Below are 24,894 nucleotides of genomic sequence, written 5' to 3' on the forward strand. Positions count from 1 at the left end.
TGTGTGTTGTTATTCAAGCTTCCAGGAAACAGACAATGCTTGGCATGGAGGCTGCCTGGCGCTGGCAGAACTTGGTAGGAGAGGCCTGCTGGTTCCTTCCAGGTTGACAGATGGTATGTGACCACAAATACACATTGAGATAATTATCACAAGATACATGGACAAGTCAGTTCTCGTCATTTATTTATTCAACATATTTACATTTACAGTACCACATCTTCCATTGTCAACTTTTGTACATTACAAAAAATGTCCAGATTTAAATATAAAGAGCCCCTATAAAAAATTGCTTTTCACCTTTTCCAATCAAGACATAACATCAAGTCTTTGCATTTAACAATTATTTTTTACAGTTGACCTTGTGGCAGTGCTATACACATTTTAATTATGTAAATAATAAGTTGATCTTTTCAAGTTGAGGCTTGCAGGTGAAGGTTAGAGATACTCTATCTTTCTTACCAAATATTATAACAGTCAGAGTTTAGTAGTAACGATGCCTCCTCCTCAGAGCTCGCCCCGATACTTTTGCTCTCTTGTTTGGTTTGTGGCACTTGTTTTCAGCCTGGCCACTGTTTGCTCTTTTCATGCCAGTTGTCTTAGCCTTGGCTGTGTGTTTTGTCTTCTTCGGAGAGCCAGAGCTGCTAGTGTCTGTGGGATCCTCTGAGGGCCGTTCTGCCTTTCTGAAGTCACATGAAGAGGCAGCAGAGCTTGCAATGGCTAGCTGACAGAGTGCCAGCGCTGCAGTCTGCCTCTGGTCACACGGTTCTTCATCCAGCTCGGTGTCTGGCCTCGGCTGAAGATCTTCCGAAGTGCTCGGGGCGGAGCTGTGTACAGGGCTGCTATAAGAAGCTCGCAGGCTGAGGTTCAGAGGCAACTCGTCTCCCTTTGATTTCTCTGTGTCTGAGGACTGCAGTCTGTGGTCAGGTAGACATTTGTCTTGGTTCCTTGTTGAGAGGTTTAGGGGGGCCAGATCGTCTCTGTTGTCATCATCTTTTTGGTCCGGTGTAGTTTCAGGACATGGCTCAGAAACAGGCAAAGAGGAATATCTGCTGCTCTCAGCTGATCTGAAAAAGACAAGCCAACATAAAGAGTTAAAGGCCATTAATTACCAGTAAATGCAAATACAATATACCGCTGCTCAATTAAACCAAGACAGGCAGGATTTTTACTCACCCTCCATCCACATGCAGAGTTCCTAACTGCAGCAAGCTTTCTGCAGACTCCGCATGTCTTGAGTCAGTTTTGATGGGTTGTATGGCTGTAGCGGTGTGTCCTAGTTGTGTGGTTGTCTGTGAGTCACCCTTGTTGGTGTATTGCGGGGCCTCTGTGTCTCTCTGGATGATGTGTACATGATTGGGTCTGTCAGGGGACCCCAAGGCTGAACAGCCCTCTTTAGGACTCAGCCGGGTTTCCTTGTCTCCGTTTTGCCCGTGGTTGCTCTCCTCTTGCACAGATGTGTTGACGCTGTTGTGGCTGGGACGTGATTGAACGTATAAATCATAATCCTTTGGCCCGAGTGTCGGGCCGTAGATGTCCAAAGGAAGATATCTGGGTCCTGCAACTGGCATGGAGAGCTCATGGGGTCTGTAGAAGGTGAAGTGCATAGGGGGGCCCGGGTGGAGAGGGTGGCAGTATCTGTATGGGTATGGAGGGAAGAGGGAAGTGTGAGGTGGGGCGATGGGTTGTGGCACCACAGGCCTCTGGGGATCCATGAACTCTGGCCGGAAAGAAGGAGAGTTTGGATCATTTGCATGATGGTTTGCTTGGAGGTAGTACGGAGGATACAGGGGGCGGTCAGGCAGGAGGTAGGGAGAGTATTCAGGAACCATGGGAGGGGGGAATGGTTTTAAGGGAATGGATGATGAAACCGTGCCCCACGGGAAGCCTGGGTGGTTGAAAGTGGGAACAGGAGCTTGTGATTCCTCCGACTGCTGCACAGATGACTTGAAGGCTTCTGCTCCGTCATTTTTGGGTGTGACGGGGGAGAAGGCAGATGGGCGCGGCAGAGACTCATTGCTCTCCTTGTTCTCTCCCTCTCCCTCTCTCTCTCTCTCTCCCTGTCCTTCTGTTACCGTATTTGATTTTGTCTCGCACTGGCTGTCCTTATTGACTGGACTGTCACACCCAACGTCTACTTCTTCTGTGTCGTCTCTGCTCTCAGCTTCCTCCTCCGCAGTTCCTTGTTTGTCGGGACTATTGTTCTGATCTGCTGGCAGGGGGCTCGGACAGTCCTTAGATTTGACAGGGACGCTCTTTGCTACAGCCTTGTTCTGTCGGGCCGTTTGCCCGTTTTTCTGTGACATCAGGGAGATGGAGTTTTTACACAAGTTGTATTTCATGTGGTTGAAGAGATGGGACTTTTCGTTGCAGGTGAAAGGACACTGAAAACACTGGTACTTGTAAGGCTTGCCTGGCGGTCGGGGAATGTAGTGGGGCCTTTTTGGCTTGCGTTCCTGAGCGGTTTCCATCTTGATTCTAATGGATGTCGCCTGAAAGAAAAACACAGCACATTGCAGTTGAGGAATTGGTATTTTTTTAGGGAGTGTGACACTAAGAAAAACTCATGAATCATTGCAGCTTTTGCACCCTATTCTCACAGAACTGACTGTCAAGTAGCGAGGTTAATAGAGTTGTTTGACTGGTTCAGGTGGAGAGCGGCTCTCATTGGAAGGTTTTTCCTCTTGTGTTTCTTCAGCTGCTCACGCAGAAAAATCTCTAGCTGCACAAAACACTGCACCCTCAGGCTAATGTATTTCTGCAACTGCTACTTGCACAGTGGGCTGGACATCAAACAGAGCAATAGTTAATTATGAAAACATGTCTACTGTATGCAAAAGTGTACCCATATGTTTGCATAGGTGCACTCCTGCCTTTTGGTTGACTGGCAGCACCCTAAAAACACCTCTACCTGCCTGTTCACTCGTCTATCTGTTCTGATATAGTTCTGATATACTCATCTATCCTATAAAGTTAGAGAGCTGCTAAGGTACTCGATAGGCAGGTGCTGGGCAGACTTACTAACACAGACCTGGAGGGCATGCAGAGACTTGCTTTCTCTATCAACCTTACTAAACTCTGTGCTGTCGGCGTGGGAACCTCGAGACACCTGTTTCCCATGACTACACCTGCGGGATGCATTCGGTTCCCAATCATCATTTGATGAGCTCACCAGCTCTGCAGATACACAAGTATGAGAAGCAATACTGTATAGCTAGCATGAGTTAAAAGCAGCCATTTGAGTAAAACCGTGAAGTGGGTGGCATCTGAAACACTTCAGGCTCGCCTTTGAAATGAAACATCACCTAAAGCTGTGAGTTAAGTGTTGCTGGGTGCCGCATGAACCTGGAACCAGGAACCTGCTTGTCGTGCGCTGTCGCAAGAAGTTGTCACTCAAGTTTCTGTCCAATGTTGTAGCATGCAAAGCCACTCCTTTCTTAAGAACTGAAATTCATTCGAAAATCTCCTTTTTTAACAGCGTATCTCTCTCACTGTGAATACAATCCAGTCCAGTGTTTATTTTTTCCTTAATAAAAGTATATATACTTCTTACGAGCTCAGGTGATGTATTTTTTTAACTGACAGACCAGTCTGTATATGTTATAAAATATTTTTTTATAAAGTAAGTATCTATCAAATAAGCGTCTTGAACTTTTTTAAAAGGTCTTCAGCCGAGGCCACTTTAAGCGTTACCTGTGCATCAGTCATGACAGAGCAACTAGGGCTAATTAAAATCAACAGATAACAGGTGGATAAGTAGCCTATACCATCCTTTAATAATACACACAACAAAACTAGTTAACAGTACCTTTACAAAGACAGTCTTTTCCAATAACACAGAAAGTGCTCTTAATGTAATTTAATGCTGCTTCCTTATTTAATTAATGAAGGATAAAAAAAAAGAAGAAATTACCTGCTCTGGTTGTAGCTCCAGTGTCCCGTCCTGAGTGTTGAGCCTGCAAAGAGCCGATCCGCCGTCCACAGCCAGTGTTAGTCAGGACGCTCTCTCCAATATGAGCTAAAAGTTCAGAGTGCGTTTGTGAACGTGTGTGATGGTGCGAGTGTGTGCTGTATTTGATAATCTTAGTTGTGTGGTGAGTTCCTCTCTCTGGGATGTTGTCTCACTAGTGGGTGGGGCTTCAGCCCAAACAGCAGGGCCCTCAGGCAACATCGATGTACCTGATATTAGTCAAGCCTCAAGCAATGATTTACATGATGGGGTGGGGTGGGGTGGGGGCTCTCACTCCTGCTTCCTCCTAACCGCTCCATCTCTGTCGTCTGTGGAAATGACAGCACAGGCCTCATTCTGCAGGTTAACTGTAAATCACATGTTGATTCACACCAACGCGTTAAGTTTCTATTGAAGTCCAATGGCAAGCTGGTAAGATCAACATGACATATGCAAACATGGAGGTAAAACTGGTGCTGATCTTTCATTGATTGTGTTGAAAGAAACTAACACAGTGTTACAGATTTATAACCTTTACAAAAGTAAATGTTTACTTAATGAGCTGACTTTATTGCTAACCATTTACCTTCCAAATTATAGCAATGTTAATCATGTTGTGCTTTCTTACTCTGATATTAAATACAAGTTAGGGCTGCAACTAATCATTATTTTCATTTTTGATTAATCTGTCAATTATTTTCTCGATTTATCAATTACTTGTTTGGTCTATAGAATGTCAGGAAATGGTGAAAAATGTCAATCAGTGTTTCCCAAAGCCCAAGATGATGTCCTCAAATGTCTTGTTTTGTCCACAACTCAAAGATATTCAGTGTCTATAGTGTCGATATTCAGATATTACTGTCACAGAGGAGTAAAGAAACCAGAAAATATTCATATTTAAGAAGCTGGAATCAGAGAAATTACTTAAAAAGATTCATTGATTATAAAAATAGTTGGCGAATAATCGATTAATCGTTACAGCTTTAATACAAGTACTTAATGACCATGAACACTCATATCACTGATATTCTCACAGTTGAAAAGGAACAGGTGGGCAGACATAACCTTGCATTCAGTTCAAATTCAAATACGCTCGAAATTATTTTTCTAATGGACGATAATTGAAATCTATAATTTCAAACTTTCACTCCATTATTTTTGTAGTAATTTTTTATATATCTGTTGTCTTTCAGCAATTCTTTAAATTCTGTTCTGCTTGTTTCTCATTGTGCTGCAAAAGGGTTGCTTTAAATCAGTGATTCTGACCGTACCGGAGTGGTGGGGTCCGGGGACCACCAGGGTTCTGTGGCACTCTGTCAGGGGGTCTGCAAAATAATTTGCTATATAATATAAAACTGTGCTGTATCATTAAAAAATGCATATCTACAGATGGGGTCCATTTGCGCCAAAAAAACAAGCATATTGTGTCCATTAATCTCGACCCCGTTAGCTTTGGGTCAATAGAACCTCTAGTAGTTCTAAGTCGTGACATTTGAACTTTCCTCACCACAAATATTGCGTACAGTATATGTAACATATGTTTTTGACATTGCTTTCATTCTTTAATCTTAGTTTTACTTCACATTCTTGAGATAAAACCACTCATCCATCTCTGTTGTCTACTTGCAGTTGTGCCACTCATTGTCAAATCCCTGACCTACGAGGAAAAGCGTGGAGCGTGCAGCGTCGGTTCCAACGTGCGTGACGCCGCCTGCTACGTGTGCTGGTCCTTCGCCAGGGCTTATGAACCCAAAGAGCTCGAGCCTTTTGTGACTCCGATTGCCTGGTAACTTTCCTCTTCCTTCCTTTTGCCATAAAAACCTTCACATGCATAGATCTCTGCAAAAACATCCCAAGAACTACATTCATATTTGTCAAAGTCACTTTATTTAGGGACATAAGAGTGAATCTTGTGTTGATAAATGGCCCAAATGATTAATAATATGCCTGTAATACTCCACTCTTCCCCACAGGTAAATCCAGGAGCTGTTTTCTGATATGCTCATATTTAAATTTGCTCTTGTTGCTGTTTGTTGATAATGCAAACACAACATTTCCTCCCTGTGTTTGTATTGTACATTTTGTGATATTCAAAATGTACCTTAAAGGGAGATTTGTCAAATATTTAATACTCTTATCAACATGGGAGTGGACAAATATGCTTGCTTTATGCAAATGTGTGTGTATATTTATTATTGGAAATTAATTAACAACAAAAAACAATGACAAATATTGTCCAGAAACCCTCACAGGTACTGCATTAAGCATAAAAAATATGCTCAAATCATAACACTCTACTACTAAACATAATACTCTAAATATGTTTCTCAACGGTTTAAAAGCAAGTAACTGCTACAAAAATGAATAATCAGTAAGATGTTTATAGGTTGCAGCTCATTGTGAATTCTCATTGTAATTTGCATAGCTGCATGGTTTGCCTCGAAGCAGTTATTTACCGCCTCAAACCAGTTTTTCTGTGCCACCTCAATCTTGCATGTCCCCACATAACCGGCAGATATACTTGTGTGCTGCTTTTGTGCCTGCACATTGAAGTAGGCTGCAGTATGTCTTCATTACACAAACGTGTCATTCCAAGATTATGTTAACAAAAGGTGATAATCACATATTGTCTGAAGGTGATGTCACTTATGTGTTAAGGTTTTGTCTGTCTATGAAACTATCACTGCTGCCAGTATGTCCTGTTGATCATCTTGTGGCTCAGTGCCAGCTGTTCCTGTGTGACTCCACAACGATACAGTATATACTCCATGATTTCATACAGCACCACATATCCCAAAACAAAATACAAGCTCTGTCTTGTTGTGAGGTCAGTTGTGAACTAAGCTGAGTTTCACCACATCAGTAGTGTGGACATTTTGGGATTTTATTTTTGCATTATTACCACCAGGAAGTGTCTCTAAGCCTCCATGTGTGATGACTACATATTTTCTTTGCCTCATAAGAAGATCTACACTGCATGAAAAGTGGGATTTTTGTCAGAAAGCGGCACTGTAAATTCACGTGGAAGTTCAGGTTAACGGACCTAAAGTGTTGTTTATATACTCATGCACCTGAAAACTCCCTATTTCTGTAGTTGTTGCAGTAGTTGCACGGAGTATTAAAATCTGTGTATTAAGTAAGGGATAAGGTACATTGTTGTGAAAGAAACACCGACAGGGCGATGCCGACAAAGTTTATCACATCAATTATCCTGAAAACAGGAGGTTAGTCGGGTGGCGTTGGAAGATGTGGGCGATTAATTTACTTACATAAAGATTAAACATGACAATTGACTTTGGTCTTTGTTATTTGATAACTGCTATTAAAATAAAACAATTTGTATAGGGGTTAGTAAAAACTGACTTTTGTCAAGTAGATTTCGGACCCAAAAAACATTAACGTTGAACCTTGAATAAACAGTTTTACTTTCAGCTGTAGAGAGCAGACAGAAACTGTCTCTTTTTGTCTTTAGGCTAGAATGAAAATGGCTAAGGTATTGTTGCAGGATCACAAGCTGGAGCCAGCCTGAACAGTAATGAGTAACATTTTAAAACTTGTACATCTCTTTGGAAACCGGCGTAGAGAAACCAGGGTGCAATATCATCCAGTGACGTGCGCTCAGTCTTTGTCAATAGTAACGGTTCGCCTCCCTCCTTGATCTCTTTTCTCTCGGTGTGCATGTATCAACCTGTGGCCTCTGACTGTGCAGACCAGCTCTGCAGTGTCAGTTTGAACCCCTGCGACTACCATTATCATCAGCAGTCGTGACAACACCCTCCCTTTCCCTAGCCTACAGGACTGCCAGGTTTCGCCTGTTGCTGTAGGTTTCGGTCGCCGTTTGGCAGCAATGCTCAGACAAGCTGGTTCCTGCTCTATTCATCACAGCTTGATGACATTTACAGAAAACTCACTTTTGTGAATATGCGACTCTGTGACTTGGGGGCGCACACACACAGTTATACCTCTGCTTACACAGTTACAGGTATACTGTGTACTTATTAATTGTAGCAGCCGCACACTTAATTCAGAATATCCTTTAGGGCATTATCCAGAGTGCAATCAGGACTGTTTTTGTTTCTAAGCCCTCAGGGCTGGGACAGTTAGTAAAGCTCCAGGCCTGACTCTTGCTGTTAGGAGGCAGGGATCATGGGACAAGAGCAAACAAGGCCAACAGCAGTTAGTCTCAGGCGGCTGCCACTGTGTATCAGTAGGTTGGGCCCCCCCTTCAACAACTGACATTCACACGCCCTCCCGATACTTGTAGAGGCAGTGTTGAGTGGAAGGAGATTCAGGATGAAAACATAATCAGACACAACTTGCAGTATTGCAGGAGAGTCATGGTTAATCATGTTGCGGTTGCATGCTGTTAAAGGAACCTGTGCAGCTTAGTCAAAGTTTCTTGGTGATGATGTACTCTAAATGTAGACATCACTTTAATCTGAGTCATTGACTCTCAGGGTGCTTTCACTAGCCAACATTTAGTCTGTTTGCAGAAGTCCAGATGTTTGCTTGACATCTGGGCCGAAGAGAACAAACAGAAAATGCTAAATAAAATCTGCAAAAATAGTGATGTTTATAAAGTCATTGGAGGAACTGGAGGAGAAGAGATCAGTGCAGAGTCAAAGTGAAAACACTTCGACAGCAATATTTCAAAGTCTGCGATTCCCTTCATAGAAATGGCAGCTCTCGAGACGAAAAAGATAAATTTGCTTCTTCGTGCACACCTCTCAGCAAATATTTTTTTTTTTATTTGGTCCGTTTTAATTTGTGCACTGTGAAACCGAACCAGACTAGATAGAAAATGTTGAGACACTTTAACTTTAAGGTTAGTATCTCAGTAAAGTATAGCTATATAAAGTATCTCAATTTCCCAAGCTGCAAAATATGATACCCAAGAAAAATTTACTAAAGTGTTAATTACAGAATAATTAGAAAAAAATAAATATTGAGATAGTTAACTGTCACATTCTGCAAGTTGTCTGCCCGTTAAACTTTCATTTTTAAGCTTTCTGTGACTCTGAAAACACTCAATACCCTCTCCAATGCATTCGGTGGACAATTCTAGATACATCTCTTTTATTTTTTTGTGTTTCTCTCTGCAGCGCTTTGCTGATCACAGCTGTGTTCGACCGAAATGTCAACTGCCGCAGAGCTGCCTCTGTAAGTTCTCCGGTCAACATCTTACAATCACTTATCTAAAGACTTTCAGTTACATGACAGAAGTTAATTTCTATCTCTCATTTTGTCCCAGGCTGCCTTCCAGGAGAATGTCGGCAGACAGGTTTGTCACCGCAGTATTGGCTTCTTGTGTATTATGAGTAACAGAATTACTGTGATTTGATGTTTATTAACTGCCAATCATTCAGATCTTGCTCAAACTTGCCTTTTCTAGTGAAAGCTTTTGAAGCAGAGAAATAGCCTCCCAGTACAGCTACAGGGCACCAGCAGATATTTGATTTACCAACAGTCATTTATCCGTAAATCTCTCATAATCTTAGGTCATTACCTGAATTTGGAACCAAATCAAGTTTTTCCCATCTCAGATTCATCTGCTCAGTGCACTGAAAACATCTCAGCTGTTTGATGCTTGTTTGTGTGTCAACAGGGGACATTTCCTCATGGTATTGACATCCTGACTGCAGCAGACTACTATGCTGTAGGGAATCTCAACAACTGCTATCTGAACATCAGGTAAGAAACAGTGTATTCTACACATTGGCAGTTGTCCTTTACAGCCATGTTTCCTTAGTCACACTCAAGTGAAGCTGCACTTGGGTAAATGCTTAGGACAGTACACTTGCTATAACAGCCTAAACAATAAAGTGGGCGGCAACAAGTAGTGTCCCAGCCGTCCTCAATGACGAAGGGAACCAGTCCAACTTCATGGCTGAACTTGTGGCCAAAAGATTTTCTTCCCCTCCTCCTTTCCCGCCGGCCAATGAGAAAAATACTCTCAGGTCAAAGGAATGTAGTGTGCACTTTATCAGTTTTATTTATACAGCCCAATGTCACAAATTTGCCTCAGGAGGTTTTACAATCTGTACAACATCCTCTGTACTTGGATCCTCACATCAGATAAGGAAACCCCAAAGGATCTTTGAATGGGTAAACAATGAAAGAAACCTCAGGAAGCACAACAGAGGACAGATCTCTCTCCCAGGATGGGCAGAAGTGCAATAGATGTCATGTGTACGGAATAAACAACATAATAAAATTCAATCAAGTCAATCCATATGACAGAAATGATACACATAATGTGAAACATATGTGAAGAGATGGATCCAGGAGATGCCGAGAGAGAGGCATGCAGCAGTGCTTGTGGGACATAAACAACAGAGAGTTATTAAGAGGCAGTGGCTTAAAATTTATATTATTCGGAATAACTAACTAACTAATTGCAAGTTGGGGCAAAAAGATGGGTTTAGAGCATCGTAGGCATTATGCTTATGGTGCTATAAATGTGTAGTTTACCGCTTGTGAAGCATATGTGTTCCAATTAAATGTATGAACTTCTGCTGCCACCCTATGTACATACACATCTGGCATGTAAGGAATGAAATGCGTGCATCAAAAACAAAACAGAAAAGCTCCAACACCCTTTCAGGAATTGTCACCTTTGGCAGACAGGTGTCACAACCAGCAAAGCAAACATTCAAGCAGTACAAATGGAGAAAGATTCTTACCCTCAGGGTATGACTGACAATGGAACTGCACATAACAAGGAAAACAAAATACAGATGTAGGAAATGATGAGAGGTGGCTGAAATGTATTTCCTCCTCTTCTTTTGAATGGTTACAGAGACATGTCTGAACATAGTATTCATTTTCTGTTGATATTAACAGCTACAGTATGTATGCAGCTAAAACATTTTGTTTTTGTTCCCAAAGTGTCTTTGTAGCTAGTTTCCCAGAGTACACCAAGGCCATGATAGATCATTTGATAGCCATGAAGATCAACCACTGGGATGGGTAAGTACTTGTATTTATGTGCTTTGTAATTGCATGTGTAATTGTACATGTAATATCATGTGTTTTCTTTTCTGTTGTTGTTTTCTAACTGAATTGTATAGTGTACATAGACTATCTGGGTAATGTGCACTTTAAATAAACTGTTGATGTATCTCCCTGTCTTCATAAATGTCATCATATATGAGGGTATACTTGGTTTGACCACTATACTGTATTCATTGTATGTGTTTTTGCAGTGTCATCCGAGAGCTCTCCACTAAAGCGCTCCACAACTTGACGCCTCAAGCACCTGATTATATGGCAACAATAGGTAAACAATGTCACCTTACCTGTTCCACGGGCAATCAAGAAAGCACATCGCTCATGAGAAATGCCTTTTGGAAATTGACTGAAACCTATACTTATTGGTCATGAGTAGATATACCATGCTCTCTTTTTTTTACCTTTGTTGTTTCCAGTTTTGCCACAGCTGTTGCCCAAGGCGGTGGGGATTGACCTCCACAGTAGGCATGGAGCCATCCTGTCATGTGCAGAGATCACACATGCTCTGTACAAACTGGGCCTTCAGACCAACAGGTAGACTTTCAGTGTCCAGTCAGTGACAACGTTTACACGCACACTAATATTCCACTATTATTTTTAATATAACAATATTCCAAATTAGATACGGCATATTTTGTTTGGCTATTCTGAATTAGGCCTCAATCCGAATGGAGCATTTTCTGATTAAGAAATGTGGGATATGTCGATATTATTCAGGTTTAAGGAGCATTTCTTTGGACATGTATACAGCACATTTGGAATATGCGTCTCAATTGGGGTTTTTATGGCAGTTTGCAACACATGGCCTCTTGCCTGTTTACGTCCAGCTCTGTGCGTTGTACACAAAACAACTAGCTGACAGTTTGCAGAGATGCATGTTCGAAAAAATTGCAATTCTGTTCTCTCATGTATTGTCTCTCTGTTTTTGTCTACAGGACTGTGGTGGACATGATTTCTTCAGAATGTGTTGATGCATTAAAAAACATTCACCAGAAGGTAGGTGACCAAAAAATGTAGTTTCAAGTTGAATAAACTGTGGTTAAAATGTCCTCTGTTGCTGATGTTCATTTGTTAACTTACTTTCAGATAAATGACAGAAAACAGTACAGGTAGGCTGAAATTATATATTTTTCATCAGCAGCGTGGTAAAAAATCTAAATTCTGTTTTTGCTTCATATCACAATTATGCTTTTGTTTGTAGGGGTTTTGGTGGAGAGCTAATGAGGCCAGCAAGTAAGTCTAACAGCAAATAAGAAGATGCAATAGCAATATATTGGTTTCAATGAACATATGATGACTGTTTTCTCATAATACAGTAGATGTGATCAGTTTTATCTTCTTCTTTTACAGTGTGCTGCCTTATTGAAAAGCTGTCCCTGTCCAAAATGCCGTTTAAAGACGACCCTGTAATCAGTAAGTTAATTCTTGCTATTAAATGATTGTGTTTCATTCAACGTCTCGCCTCAAAGTCTCTTCATGTTGTGACTCTGTGTTTCAGCTGGCTGGCAGGGGCTTCTTGACGACACCATAAAGACTCTTCATCTTGTTTCTAGTGGTGTGAAGGATGGCATAATGGTGAGCCTTTCTTTATAAAGTGGAAGTAACATCATGGATCAAAGAGAATGCAAATTGTCCCTTTTTTACCTGCCAATTAAATACAAGTTAAATGATACACCTCAACAAAGAAATGCAGATCGTTGGCAGTAGTTTAACACATTGGCTGCTCTTGCAAAATTCAAATTAGCACATAAGACGATACCAGAGACAGTTCAGAAAGGAGACGGCGCACTGAGACTCCGTTTCCTGTATCTGTGTCACATGGGTTTTGCCACTGCCCTGCCTCTTTAGGAGACTAGCAGGTCCTGAGTCTATTAACTACAATGGGAGAAGTAAACACTAACACAGATTATGACCGATTCTTTCACCCCATTGTCACCAAAGTAAATATTGGACCCATTTTTCAGAAGTCACATATCTTCAGAACATCCTGACACTAAAATGCCATTTTTCAGACGGACAAATCAGGAGAAAAGGAACTTTGTTCGAGACATTTCTCTGTCACTCTCGCAAGATCTGGCAACTAACGTTCACTAACGCCCTAGCTAACTACTTTTTTGTAATGCTAAATATGTCTGTTAGCTGTGTAAATATCTAATGTTAGCAAAAGAAACTATAAATAAATTATGCAAATATAATCCAATCTGTTTTCATCCATCCACATGACGTTCACAGAACTTCCAAATGAGATGGGGGATGGGAAAGACTATTTGTTTTTTACCACTCATCAATCTTCATCCTGCTTCCTCTGTAGGTTGCCATGGTGTCGGCCTTGTCCGCCCTGTGTGAGGAGTACTACCAGGCTGAGCCGGGCCAGGCAGACTCTCAAATGCAGGGTGAGTTGAACATTATTTCCTGTTTCCACTAGTTATACTGTGTGTCTGAATTTAAAGCTAATCTGTGCATGGCGTATGTGTTTGTGTGTTTGTGTGTTTGTGTGTTTGTGTGTTTGTGTAGATGTCCTGGTATCTCAGTACCTTGTAGGGCTGAAGAGTCCGCAGATGCTCACTCGTTCTGGATCTGCCCTCGCCCTCGGCTGTCTGCCAAGATTTATGATCCACGGCAAAGTGAAGCAGGTGTGTTTTGGAGGATGTGTACAGTTTCTAGCCATTTAAATATCACTGCCTCAGTATTTAGATAACAGTGTGATGTGTGTGTTGTGTGTTTTTCTTTGTTAGATCCTTGAAGGCCTCCAGCAGATGTGCACTGTCAGCCAGAGGGACGGGAGTTTTACAGAGGCGAGGAGAGATGCAATCAGAGCAATTGCGCAGTGAGTATCTAAACACTTTTATTGTATTTTTTTCTATATTCTTATTAGGGCTGTGCAATATGGCCAAAATCTTCTATCCCAATATAGGTAATTTTATATCTCGATAACAATATATATCACGATATAGCATGTTTTCTGATAATTCAATACATAAATCTAAGTCTATGTAATAGCCTCATGGTAAATCCTATTTTTGTATACTCAAGTGTGAATTAAATACTTGACAAATGAAAAGTATTTTCTCATTTAACTCAGAACTTTAGTGCAAAATGAACATAACAGATTCAAGTGAAATTATAAAGAGAAAGTATAGCTGCTGTGCAAGTGAGGGTCGGGGCCGGGCATTTTTAGGAGGAAGAAGAAGAATAAGGAGGAGGAGGTGGCCTCGATCAGGTCTTGAACTCACAACCGCAGACACTAAGGGCAAGTCACTATGTTGGTGAGCTTACTGCCCTGAGGAAACTACCACTTCACACTATGACTTAGACAGTCACCGGGGTTGCATGTAAAGGCAGAATTTACGTTCTTCATTTAGACAACACAGAGATGTCTGTAATTACTTTTTTATAAAGATTGATTGCTCCATAAGTGACCAACTGATGTTTTAAAATGATTGATTTCCGTTGCCTGCAATGGTTCACATAAGGAAGGAATTCAAAATATCCCAATAAACCAATGAATCATCTTCAAGACACTCCTCCTGGTGTTCAAAGCCTTAAACTGTACCGGTCCCACCTACCTGCAGGAGCTCCTCGCCCCTCAATCCTCACCTCGAACACTCAGGTCTGGCAACTTCAACCTCCTCACCGTGCCACGGAAGACTTGACGAGCATGGGGGGATCGGCCTTCTCGTCGCTGGGGCCACACCTGTGTTTTTAAACCTAATCTTAAAACTCACCTGTTCCTTTTAGCTTTCCCCTAGGGTTTTTAGAATTACTATGATTTTATAATAATTTTAGTTGCTTTTAACTTATGTCAGGAAATAATTTGTCTATAATTTTATTCGTGAAAATTGTCTGCAATGACATGAAAATTGTCATTTATTTTCATAAACATTGGAGCTTTATTTAGTGAGAATTTGCAGCAGCAGTGTTGCCTGGCCCCTAAAAACAATTAGTTCACATTTACATATTGTTAGTCGCATTGAACTGAGTGGTAATGTAAAGAGTGATGTGAATACAAAACCGCAATCTTCATATGATATTCCCTCAAAATATTCAGATCAGATTTTCTGAGGAATTTAAGTTAGTCTGTGCTTGTTATTATCAATTTAGGTGATGAAATTGTGTATCACGATATCTGGATAAATGATTTCATAAATTATGAAATGATCATATTGAACTATCGCACAGCCCTAATTCTTATTTCATTTAGTTGTTATGGTTCAGGCTTATGTTGCGAAGGCCCCTCCGTCTCTCCTCTGTTCTTTTGTCTTGCCTGTCTGTTAGCTTAGCCGCATAGTTGTGCAGGCAGTAATGCTAAAATAAACAGTTGGCTGACTCTACCTGCACGACCTGAATGACGTGTCCGTCCATTTGTTTCTCTACAACTCGTTTTGCATATTTTTTTTAATATGCATTTCTTTTTCATCCTCAATCAGAGTGTGTGTGACGGCGGGTGTTTGCGCCCACGGCTCCCCAGACTCCGCTCTGTGCTCGGAGAATGTCGCAGAGGTGTACGGCGCTCTACTCAACAGCATGAACGACTACACGACAGACAGCAGAGGGGACGTAGGCGCGTGGTGAGTGAACTTTCCTCGTCAACACACATTATTAAACAAACGGCGCACAATTACAGATATTCTCTTTTAATTTGCCTCGGGGATTGGGAATGCTTTCTGCCTGAGGCTTCTGGTGTTTTTCTGTCCCTCCACCTAGGGACACGAAGAAGACATGACACACATGCCTGTCGCACTAGTAGCCCCAGGTCATGCTTACCGCCTCTCCAGGAATGTCACTAGGCTTGTCACTTGTCCTCACAACATGGGATGGGCTGCTTCTTTCACTCTGTTTAGTAACCTTTTTATTTCCTTCATTCTTTCTCTTGAATCTGTTTTTCTCCTTGTTTACACATCCTTATCTCTCATGTTACTGTTTTCATTTTTGTACCACACTTTTCTTCTTCTTTTTACTCGAGCTCACACCCATACAGGGACAGATTTCTCTCCACTGTGCACCTGTTTCAAGGTGTGACTTTTGAATGAATGCCCTGATAAACATTTGACATAAACAAATTGTGCCCTGCAGCCATGAAGCTAATTTCACTATAAAACTGCCAAATCTAGTGACACTGAAATGTAATCTTCCCATGATGCCGTACGTCCTTGTGCCAGCTTAGTTGTATGTGTATGATGAGTACATCATTTGTTTATTTTTAAAAGACTATTTTTAAAGTGACTCCGTAAGAATCAGAAATTGCTTGTTAACAGTGACACCTGTGTCCGTTGAGTCAATGACAATCATCGTCTTGTTGCTCGAAATATCGATACACAACATTACCCAGCTAAAACCACAATATCACTATATATATTTCACATGCTTGGCAGTAATGTTAGCTTACCAAACGAAGGTCCCTCCATGAATCGACACTTTAGTTTTGGTCTCCTGGGCCGGAGTCGATAACGTTACTCGCTCCGGAGTTAACCCCCGTCACTCCACTCCGCAGCAGGAAACAAGACACATTTCTGCACAAACAGCAACTTCCACTCTACACTCACTTGATATTCTCAAAGCTAAACTAACTCTCTTCTGCTCCGCTGCTCGCTCGTTTTCTCACACACTCGCCGCCGCTCTCTCTCTTGCTTCACCACTCACTTCCCACGTGCACACATGACATCACATTCGTTGGATTGGACCTGGGTTCTTCACATTCAAATCACAGTCTGCAGGCTGATAGAGGAAACCCAGAAAGTCATGGAAGGTCTCATTTTTTAGGTTAAGTTACAACATGTTCACACATTGTCAATAAAAAGCGATTTATATGTCTAAAAAGTTACATATAGTCTCTATAAGGAGTTGCTGCTTTTAATAAGTCATTGAGATCATAATGACCCAGGTCAATGTGTGTAAGGTAGATTCAAGCCCATAACCTCTTGACTCTCTCTATGATGTGTCCAGGGTGAGAGAGGCAGCGATGTCTAGTCTGATGGATGTGACCATGCTGGTGGCCAGCGGTGCTCCAGAGATCCTTCAGCCAGATCTGTGAGTAACAAACGGAAAACTCTGATTAACACCAACTCTGTTTTTATTAACCTCACCATACATCTAGAGAAACTCCACACTGTGTTTCACGTCACCAGCAGGTGACCATATACTGTATGATGTAACGTCAGTCGGTCTCGGACTGTTTGTTCACATTGGCTTGAGTCATCTTCACTGTCACTTCAATGTCCCAAGGTGTGGCCACAATACCTCAGCTCAAGTCGATCCAACTTGCAACTGGTTATGTAATTATAATAAAAGAACAGGATCAAAAGAATTACGCAACATTAGTTTTGTGTGTTGCCCTTGGGCTTATTTATAGTGTAAGATTGATTGATTCATTTGTCTTTTTGTTTGTTACCTTTTATCTTTGTCGCCAGAACCCTACTGCAGCTAAAAAGAGCTTTTCTTAAATACAAGTAGGGTGGGCTTCAAGGAAAGTAGGTTGGGAGCCACTGCCGTATTGAAGCGACACCCTGCCTGGATTTCTGATTAAATGGATTAAAATGATTGCTCTTATTTTATTTTTATTCTGTGTGCAGGGTGAAGTGTATGATATGCTGCCTGGCCCAGCAGGCAGCAGAGAAGATTGACCGCTACAGGGCCCATGCTGGCAACGTCTTCCTGCGCATCCTCCACAGCACAGAGCCTGCAGTACCTCACATCCCCCACCGAGAGGAGCTGTTGAGCATTTTTCCAGTGTGAGTCACCCCTGCCCTCAATTTACAGCTCACCCAGCAGCATTGCAAGCTCTAACAGCTGCAGTGAACCAGATTTATATGGCGGACTGTCTTTTCTTATTTACAAATCTAGATAAAATATGAAAGTTTGATTGCATGTGCGACAACTTGTGATATTTGTTCTTCATTGACTCTACTTGCTATGTCTTTCAGTGAGACCGGAACCAGTCTGAACTGGAACGCTCCATCCCAAGCTTTCCAGTATATCACCCAGCTGGTGGGACTGCCCCAGTATCAGTACCACACCCTGCTGGGCCTCACTGTGTCTGTGGGAGGGATCACCGAGTCCACGGTAGGTCTACTGGGATGGGAGGAGTAGAACATTACAAATCAGAGCAGTATGATGTACAGATGGGAGACAAGTTTTAAAAACAACATACGCAGACACGAGGGTCACTGCATGCTTTGATGAGTATGAATCATACGCTTTTGTAGTCACCAGATCTCAACCCAATCGAACCCCACTGATTTGGGACCTACGTGTTAGACAGTGCTCTCCACCACCATCATCAAAACACCAAATAAGGGAATTTATTTTGAAAAAATAGTTTTAGCTCTAAAGCTCTCCTGGCAGCGTGGTTTCCCCACGCCTTATTAAGAAACTTAATGTTGGTTTTTCCTTTTAATTTCTCACCCAACTGTATTTTATAAAACTTCCCTTTCACTTACAATATTCATTTATTAGAAGTGTCTATAATTGAATTCACATTTTAAGGCCATAAACAAGAAGTTCATATAATGATGCTGGAATGAGAATATAGTGTATAGAGTTTAGTTAGAAAGCGGGCATTCAATCGATTAATCTCATTTTTGTCCATAGTTAATCGCGATTAATCGCAAATTAATTGCACATTTTTTAGCTTCAAAATGTACCTTAAAGGGAGATTTATCAAGTATTTAATACTCTTATCAAGATGGGAGAGGACAAATATTATTAGGACATTATTATTGCATTAACTTTGACAGCCCTAGTTAGAAATATAACTGATTTTAGCATTTTATTGCCCTTTTAAGGATGCTGTTTCAACATTTGACTGCTGGTATGAAATATAGAACTCTTAGATAATATAATAGAGACACTTAAAAGTGTATTGTCGTACTTTGCTCATTAACAAGCAGGGATGTTTATACATAATGCATTTCATTGTATCACACAATAATGCCTGACTATTTGTTCTTTTTTTTTTGGATGTTGGTAAATCTGCTGCCTGTAGTGAGTTGGTAAAGTCAGCTCTTGGTTGTTATTATTTAGGAGCATTTTAGGCCAGCAGGGGGCGCCATGTGTCTAATGAAGTTTACTCATCCTCTGCACTGTAATCCCTGAGAGCCTGACTTTCAGTGAATTCTATATAATCACAGATATCAGGCTGTGTTACTTTGACTTATCTCCACCCCGATCCTGATTACAATACTGTGGCCAACCACCTGAGCTTGAAGCGTTGATCCAGACTTATCCAGAACAAATTGATCTGACGGGTCCCTCGTGGTTCTTCAAGCGAGAATCTTTGCCATCCAGTGCTAAATAACAGCTTAAAGCATGTCTGATACTTTCCACTCCTGACCCTTTACACACTATCACTCAGGAGGCTCAGCAGGGGCCCCAAACTGGTGTTGATCAAAACCTCCCCTCCTCTTCCAGTTATGACCTAACCTGTTAAAACCAATCGTTCGAAAGAGGTTCTGCCCCACAAAGATTTGTGATGGTTGGGTTATTTTTAACTTTTAGTGTTAAGTTTAAAGCCTGTAATAGCAGCAGTGAAGTTGAACTCATCTGCCAATGGAGGCTGTAAACATTATTCCCTGAGAGACGATCTGGCTCTCGTCTTGCTTCTACCTCCTGCTCTTCCAGCCGTTCTTTGCCACAGATGCATCCTCAGAGACGGGAAGGACTGATATGTTTGTACAGGATTGCACGCAGGAAACTTGAGCCAATACTGCATCAATACACGAGCCAAGATTACCATTCTCACACCACAGGCACATATTCACACAATCCAGAGAGAGATGGAGCATCCACTGACTTTCCAGGAACTGCCTTGAAGGCGATGTAGAGAGATCATGAGGGCATGCTAAAGTCAAACAGCAGAAACAGAGACCCAAGACTGAGGAACCTAATTCTGTATTTATGTGTTATTTATGGTAATATGAGCTATAAATGATTGAAATAACCTTCAACCATTGAAACACACACAAAAAAAACACAAATTATTTTGTATCTAAGTGTAACTTTGTTTACCTGTAGCACATTGTGTTGCTATGGTTTGTTGCTATGTTGCAAATGTCAAGGTTTGACATTTTCTTTCCTGCAGCCTGATGATATCATAATTTTTACTGTTTTTCTTTCCAAGGCCCCTCAGGTTCACACTCTTTTTTTTTTGGTATTATTTGAGGAGTACATTTTTAATACATGGCAGTTTTATTGTACAGGAAATCATAAAATGTAAAGAAAATATCTTCACCTTACTCTACAACTAATATCCTAAAGACTGTGGAAGTATTAGAATAGATCAACGGTCGCAGCTAACACTGGGGCTGCAGGATAACAATATTACTTGCGATAAATAAACACATATTAAAGTGTACTCAGTTCTTCCTCTCTGCTGCTGTCGGTATACTGCTAAAATACAACATGTAGAATAATACAGAAAAATACAACAATTCAAATGTTAAAAAAAAGTGTTATTTCTAACAAGAGTCTTTTTATTAAAAAGATTTAACATTGAACTGAACACAAAAGGCACCCATAAAAAAGGAGTGATAGTTAGTTAGTTAGTTCTTTTATTGACACAAAAAGATAAAACATTTGCATCCAAACAATATATAAAACAAACAAAAAATATATACATTAAACCCAATAAAGAAAAGTTTAAAGGTAATATGATTAACACCACAAAATAACATTTTAAAGTGCAGTTTTCTACTAATACTCTATTTCAACTAACTCAAAAAATCTATTTTGTGATGTGTTTATCGCCCAAGTTGACATCGCAATGACGATAAAAAACGATATATTGTGCAGCTCTAGCTAACAGCCAACCTCACCACAATGAGTGGGAACTTTACACCACCGTTTTAACCATCAGGCTGCTCCACATTAACCTCCGCTTTCCACTGCTTCCCTTCAGGTGCTTTTTTCATCCCAGTCGTTGTTTGACTATCTGAGAGGGATCCAGGAAAACAGTGCTGCTCTGACACAGTTTGGAGATACCTTGCTGAGCATCTTCAGAGACAATCTCCGCAATGACAGGTACCTCACCTCACACAAACACTCAGACCTTTTTTCTTGTCCTTGCCAGATGTGTTACTTCAGACCCTTTCCATTTGAGACTGCAGAGTGATGTGTCAGCATCGTCTTTTTAAAATAAATTCTTAAAACACTTAATTTTGAACAGATAAAAAATGTCTGATTAATTTTTGCTTTTATGTTGTGCTTTTCTTTTATATGATTATGTTTATTATTGCTGTTGATTGAACATTTTTGTTTCATTTACTTGTCGGTGTTTGAAAAGTGATGCATTTTTTCATTTTTATTGTTAGTGCTATCATTTCATTAAGGGATTCATTCTTAATAACCACACTTACAAGCCACCAGAAATATAGTTCAGAATACTCATAACATAATTCATTTTCTCTGAGATTTCAGTAACGTTGTTTTCTTTTCCTTTTTATAGGGTGTCTATTCCTTTTCTTAAGATGCTCAACCAGATGCTTGCTAATAGCTGCTTCGAAATCTTCACCACACAAGAGAAGTGAGTGTTGCGACAGCCTTGTTAAAATAAAAAGTGGGTGAAATGTGTGAGAGCTGAAGTTTTTCTGTCTTTGTTTTCTTAGTCATCAGTTCTGTGTGGACCTTTTGGCTCTTTGCATCGAGGTCAGGAAGGCCAAAGATATTTCCAAGCTGCGCGGCTGTATATCTGTGTAAGTCTCCATCCCATTATACACATTACATACTGGCCTGAGGCAGAAAACACCTTCCATGTTGACTGGTGCTCTTTGGTGTTTCCCAGCTTCTGTGGGCTGATCCAGTTCCAGGGTGGAGTGAGGAAGAAAGTTTTGACCCAGCTGCTGATGCTACTCGGTCATTCCTACCCTACGGTGAGTTCAAAAGACAGAAATACTCACCCATCCTTACTAGGTGTATGAAACCACTGACAAAGAAATGCAGCCATTCTGATTTATGGTACAAAATTCACACTCTCCAAATGCCAGTGCATGGTGATCATTATAACTGCTTAACATCAGCATGTTAGCATTTATCATGGTGAGTATGTTAGCATGCTGAAGTTAGCATTTTTTCTCAATACAGCCTCACAAAACCACCACCATGGCTGCAGACTCTTAGTCTTCTATGTTTGCTTTGTGTAACAAAATAACAAACTGTTCCTGTCTTACAACTGTAGATCAGAAAGGACACGGCCAGCCAGATGTACGAGATGCTGCTGACCTACGACGATGTCATAGATCCAGAAGTGTTGGATGACGTCATGACCCTGCTAAGTGATACTAATTGGTTAGTGGTCACAGTCATTAAATATTCTTCTGTTGTTAAATGATTTTGGTATGTATGTAACGTGTTTGTCGTGCTGGTTGTTGGTTCCAGGGAGCTTGACCTTGCCACAGTACGGACCCACACGAATCAGATTCGTGATTGGTTGGGAATCCCCAGGCCACAGGCAGTGACCAAGGTAACAAGGGATTTCTGTAGGCAGATACAAACATGTTTTTATCACCATGTTGGACTGAGTTGACCCTGACTACTCTCTTTCATCAGCGGACACCCGTCTAGGTTTCCTGATCACCTCCGGCTGTGAACACCAGCTGCAAACCATGTAGGTGGACAACACGCTGTAAGAATTAAAGAATGGATCTTCTGAAGCTGCCTTGCATCAGTCGGTCTGTCCATCTGCCAAAAAACAACACATGGAATGAATCCCAATCTGATAGCTTCACATGACAATAAATGGACAAAACCATCACATCAGTTATTTCCCCTGCTTTGTTATTATTACTACAAAATTCTTGCACTCCAGAAAGTTTTTTTGACAGGTGCATGAGATCAAAAAATCCAGCACACTTGTACTCACTTTGTTAACCATGTTTTTGCCCTTTGATGAAGGTCTGAACATTAATAGTAAAGTGTGCTGTTTTTTTTTTTCTCTATTGTGTTATTACAACTTCCAAACTCAAAGCACATCTGTATAAAGCTTTCATTGTAGTTTTCTGTGCATAACAGCTTTCTCACATGTCCCATTCAGGTCACAGTCTAGTGAGACTATAGAAATGGTTTCAGTAGAGTTGTTTACTTGTAACCTGTACCTGGAGCAACACAGATAGGCGAAACTGAAACTGTAGTTTGCGTAGACTCCGGGGAAATGGTTGCCATTTAGCCGTTTTGGCACAAACCGTGGAATGTCACTGGGGCCCTGCTTCCCCTTGGGTCCCACGCAGACCTACTTTTTCTGCATCGGTGGAGGTGCCAGGGACTGGAGGAGTCCCAGGCCTGATAGCGGAGCCTCCCTGGATGCCTGTGGAACAGAGCCTGTTGTGTCACCACTGGGCCAGGCTTTCTCATTAGAGTCTGATAGTGGCCACATTGTCTCAGCCAGCTTCCCTTTCTCACACTGACAAAGACACAAATGTTGCATTATTTTGTAATTAGGTGGTCTCTGGTTGTTTATCCTACATTGCAGAAACTCCCCAGGCTAGTAATCACTATATTGCTTTGCATTTTTTCTGTAATATGATTAATTTAACTAGGCTTATCCTTTCCCATAGAAACTGACGTGTCTCATAAAACTGGGTAGAAAAATGGTTTGTTATTTTTATCCCATGTGTTTGGCTTTCTGTATTTCAGCAGCTCTCGTAATTGTGCTGCCAAATCATTTGTAACATCTGGCGATTATTGCCTGGTTATTCTTTAAAGGTTCTCTAAATGACATTCAGAGCATTAACATAGCAGCAAACACTGTTTATGTAAAGATATAGTGGAGTAATGTCTACCTGAGCAGAGAATGAAGTCACTCTCCCTCTGTGTGTGTTGTAATCAGAGCTTCTCTGTGCTTTGTCTGCATGTTAGTGCATGTGAGTCCCTGTTTGTGTCCCCTATTGGCTATCTCAGAGCCACCGCTCTGCACTGCGCTCATACGGTGGTTACAGCTGATACGGCGTCATCACGGAAGAGTAGCACCCACCCTTCAGTTCCACCTCAGGTAAACACTGTTAGCTCTGTCAGCACCGTTGTTTTCACTGTTCGTTAGCTGCTAGCCACCGGCTCAACCATCGCCATGTTGAGAGCCGTGTGGCTATCAATCCCTCAATTATAGTTATGCTCTGAATTGCCATATAGATCTCCTTTAACAGTCGATAATCATGAACTTATTGCCTTTTATTCCAAACACTGTTAAAATGGGTCTTCACTAACTTGTGGTTTTACTTCACTTCACACTGGATTTGTATCCGTATGGAAACTCTGCACCATGCTCATTTATTTCTGTGGTGATGAATACAATTAAATGGTGATTAAATCTAAACCTGAATGTTGTAATTGCACCAACATACTCAGAAAATGTGACACTAACTTTGAGGTGATATAAAATTAAAGCCATGTTTTCGCTGTTACCATTACTCTTATATAAATGAACACTGCTACGCTTCTGCGAAACATAAATGTGGTATAAAGAAGATGGTGTGCAGATAAATAACTTCAGCCACTACAACGATCAATTGTGGCCAAGACAAATGGATATATCAATGGTCACATTGTTATTTGCCTTATCGCTATCTTGCCCAATAACCGCTGCGTTAGTGCCTCTGACAAGTGGCTTTGCCATCCTCTTACCATGCTCATTAACAAGGCCACATTCACTCTTACCCTCCATGGGTGTTGTTGAATTTGTCGGGCTAGTCCAATATTGCTGCAGCCCATAATTCGACTTTAATTAATTCCCAGCCAGATGGAAATTCCTGTAGATTCTAATGAAAGAAATGGTGTGTTTCTCTCAAGGCGGATTGATGGTAAAGCGAGCAGCTTTGCTACAGTGCTCGGGGTAGAGAGGAATGCTAATAATTCTAAAAGGCTTACAGTTCGCCGGCAGTAGCCATGGCAATTCTTCACATACAATGGTGGCCTTTTAGAGGAGTGGGGAAGGGGAGGGGGCTGCTCCCTCGTTG

General features: G+C 41.2%; 2 protein-coding genes across 3 annotated transcripts in view; one reads left to right on the forward strand and one right to left on the reverse strand.

The window, feature by feature from the left end:
- The window catches only part of tbcd (tubulin folding cofactor D), a 31,373-nt gene extending 7,119 nt beyond the window's left edge, over window positions 1-24,254 (forward strand). For both annotated transcript variants that reach the window (XM_074656494.1, XM_074656495.1), the window contains 27 exons: window positions 19-113; window positions 5,576-5,732; window positions 9,049-9,106; window positions 9,198-9,227; window positions 9,552-9,637; window positions 10,835-10,915; window positions 11,152-11,225; window positions 11,374-11,491; window positions 11,893-11,953; window positions 12,044-12,066; window positions 12,159-12,190; window positions 12,308-12,370; window positions 12,456-12,532; window positions 13,269-13,350; window positions 13,472-13,590; window positions 13,693-13,784; window positions 15,385-15,525; window positions 16,901-16,984; window positions 17,527-17,685; window positions 17,878-18,016; window positions 20,850-20,971; window positions 21,396-21,473; window positions 21,556-21,642; window positions 21,732-21,819; window positions 22,125-22,234; window positions 22,325-22,409; window positions 22,496-24,254. In XM_074656494.1, coding sequence (XP_074512595.1) covers window positions 19-113; window positions 5,576-5,732; window positions 9,049-9,106; window positions 9,198-9,227; window positions 9,552-9,637; window positions 10,835-10,915; window positions 11,152-11,225; window positions 11,374-11,491; window positions 11,893-11,953; window positions 12,044-12,066; window positions 12,159-12,190; window positions 12,308-12,370; window positions 12,456-12,532; window positions 13,269-13,350; window positions 13,472-13,590; window positions 13,693-13,784; window positions 15,385-15,525; window positions 16,901-16,984; window positions 17,527-17,685; window positions 17,878-18,016; window positions 20,850-20,971; window positions 21,396-21,473; window positions 21,556-21,642; window positions 21,732-21,819; window positions 22,125-22,234; window positions 22,325-22,409; window positions 22,496-22,510 — 2,356 coding nt within the window. In that variant the 3' untranslated portion in view covers window positions 22,511-24,254. The remainder of the gene's footprint in view (window positions 1-18; window positions 114-5,575; window positions 5,733-9,048; window positions 9,107-9,197; window positions 9,228-9,551; window positions 9,638-10,834; window positions 10,916-11,151; window positions 11,226-11,373; window positions 11,492-11,892; window positions 11,954-12,043; window positions 12,067-12,158; window positions 12,191-12,307; window positions 12,371-12,455; window positions 12,533-13,268; window positions 13,351-13,471; window positions 13,591-13,692; window positions 13,785-15,384; window positions 15,526-16,900; window positions 16,985-17,526; window positions 17,686-17,877; window positions 18,017-20,849; window positions 20,972-21,395; window positions 21,474-21,555; window positions 21,643-21,731; window positions 21,820-22,124; window positions 22,235-22,324; window positions 22,410-22,495) is intronic.
- On the reverse strand, window positions 353-4,032 carry znf750 (zinc finger protein 750). The gene is made up of 3 exons (XM_074656496.1): window positions 3,911-4,032; window positions 1,174-2,489; window positions 353-1,064 (listed from the first exon to the last, which is right to left on the reverse strand). Exons 2-3 carry the CDS (start codon window positions 2,466-2,468, stop codon window positions 482-484), a joined length of 1,878 nt encoding a protein of 625 aa, XP_074512597.1. The 5' UTR covers window positions 2,469-2,489; window positions 3,911-4,032; the 3' UTR covers window positions 353-481.
- Window positions 24,255-24,894: the final 640 nt, after the last annotated feature.

Source organism: Sebastes fasciatus, chromosome 13 (genome assembly GCF_043250625.1).
Source record: "Sebastes fasciatus isolate fSebFas1 chromosome 13, fSebFas1.pri, whole genome shotgun sequence".
NCBI classification, from domain to species: Eukaryota; Metazoa; Chordata; class Actinopteri; order Perciformes; family Sebastidae; genus Sebastes; species Sebastes fasciatus.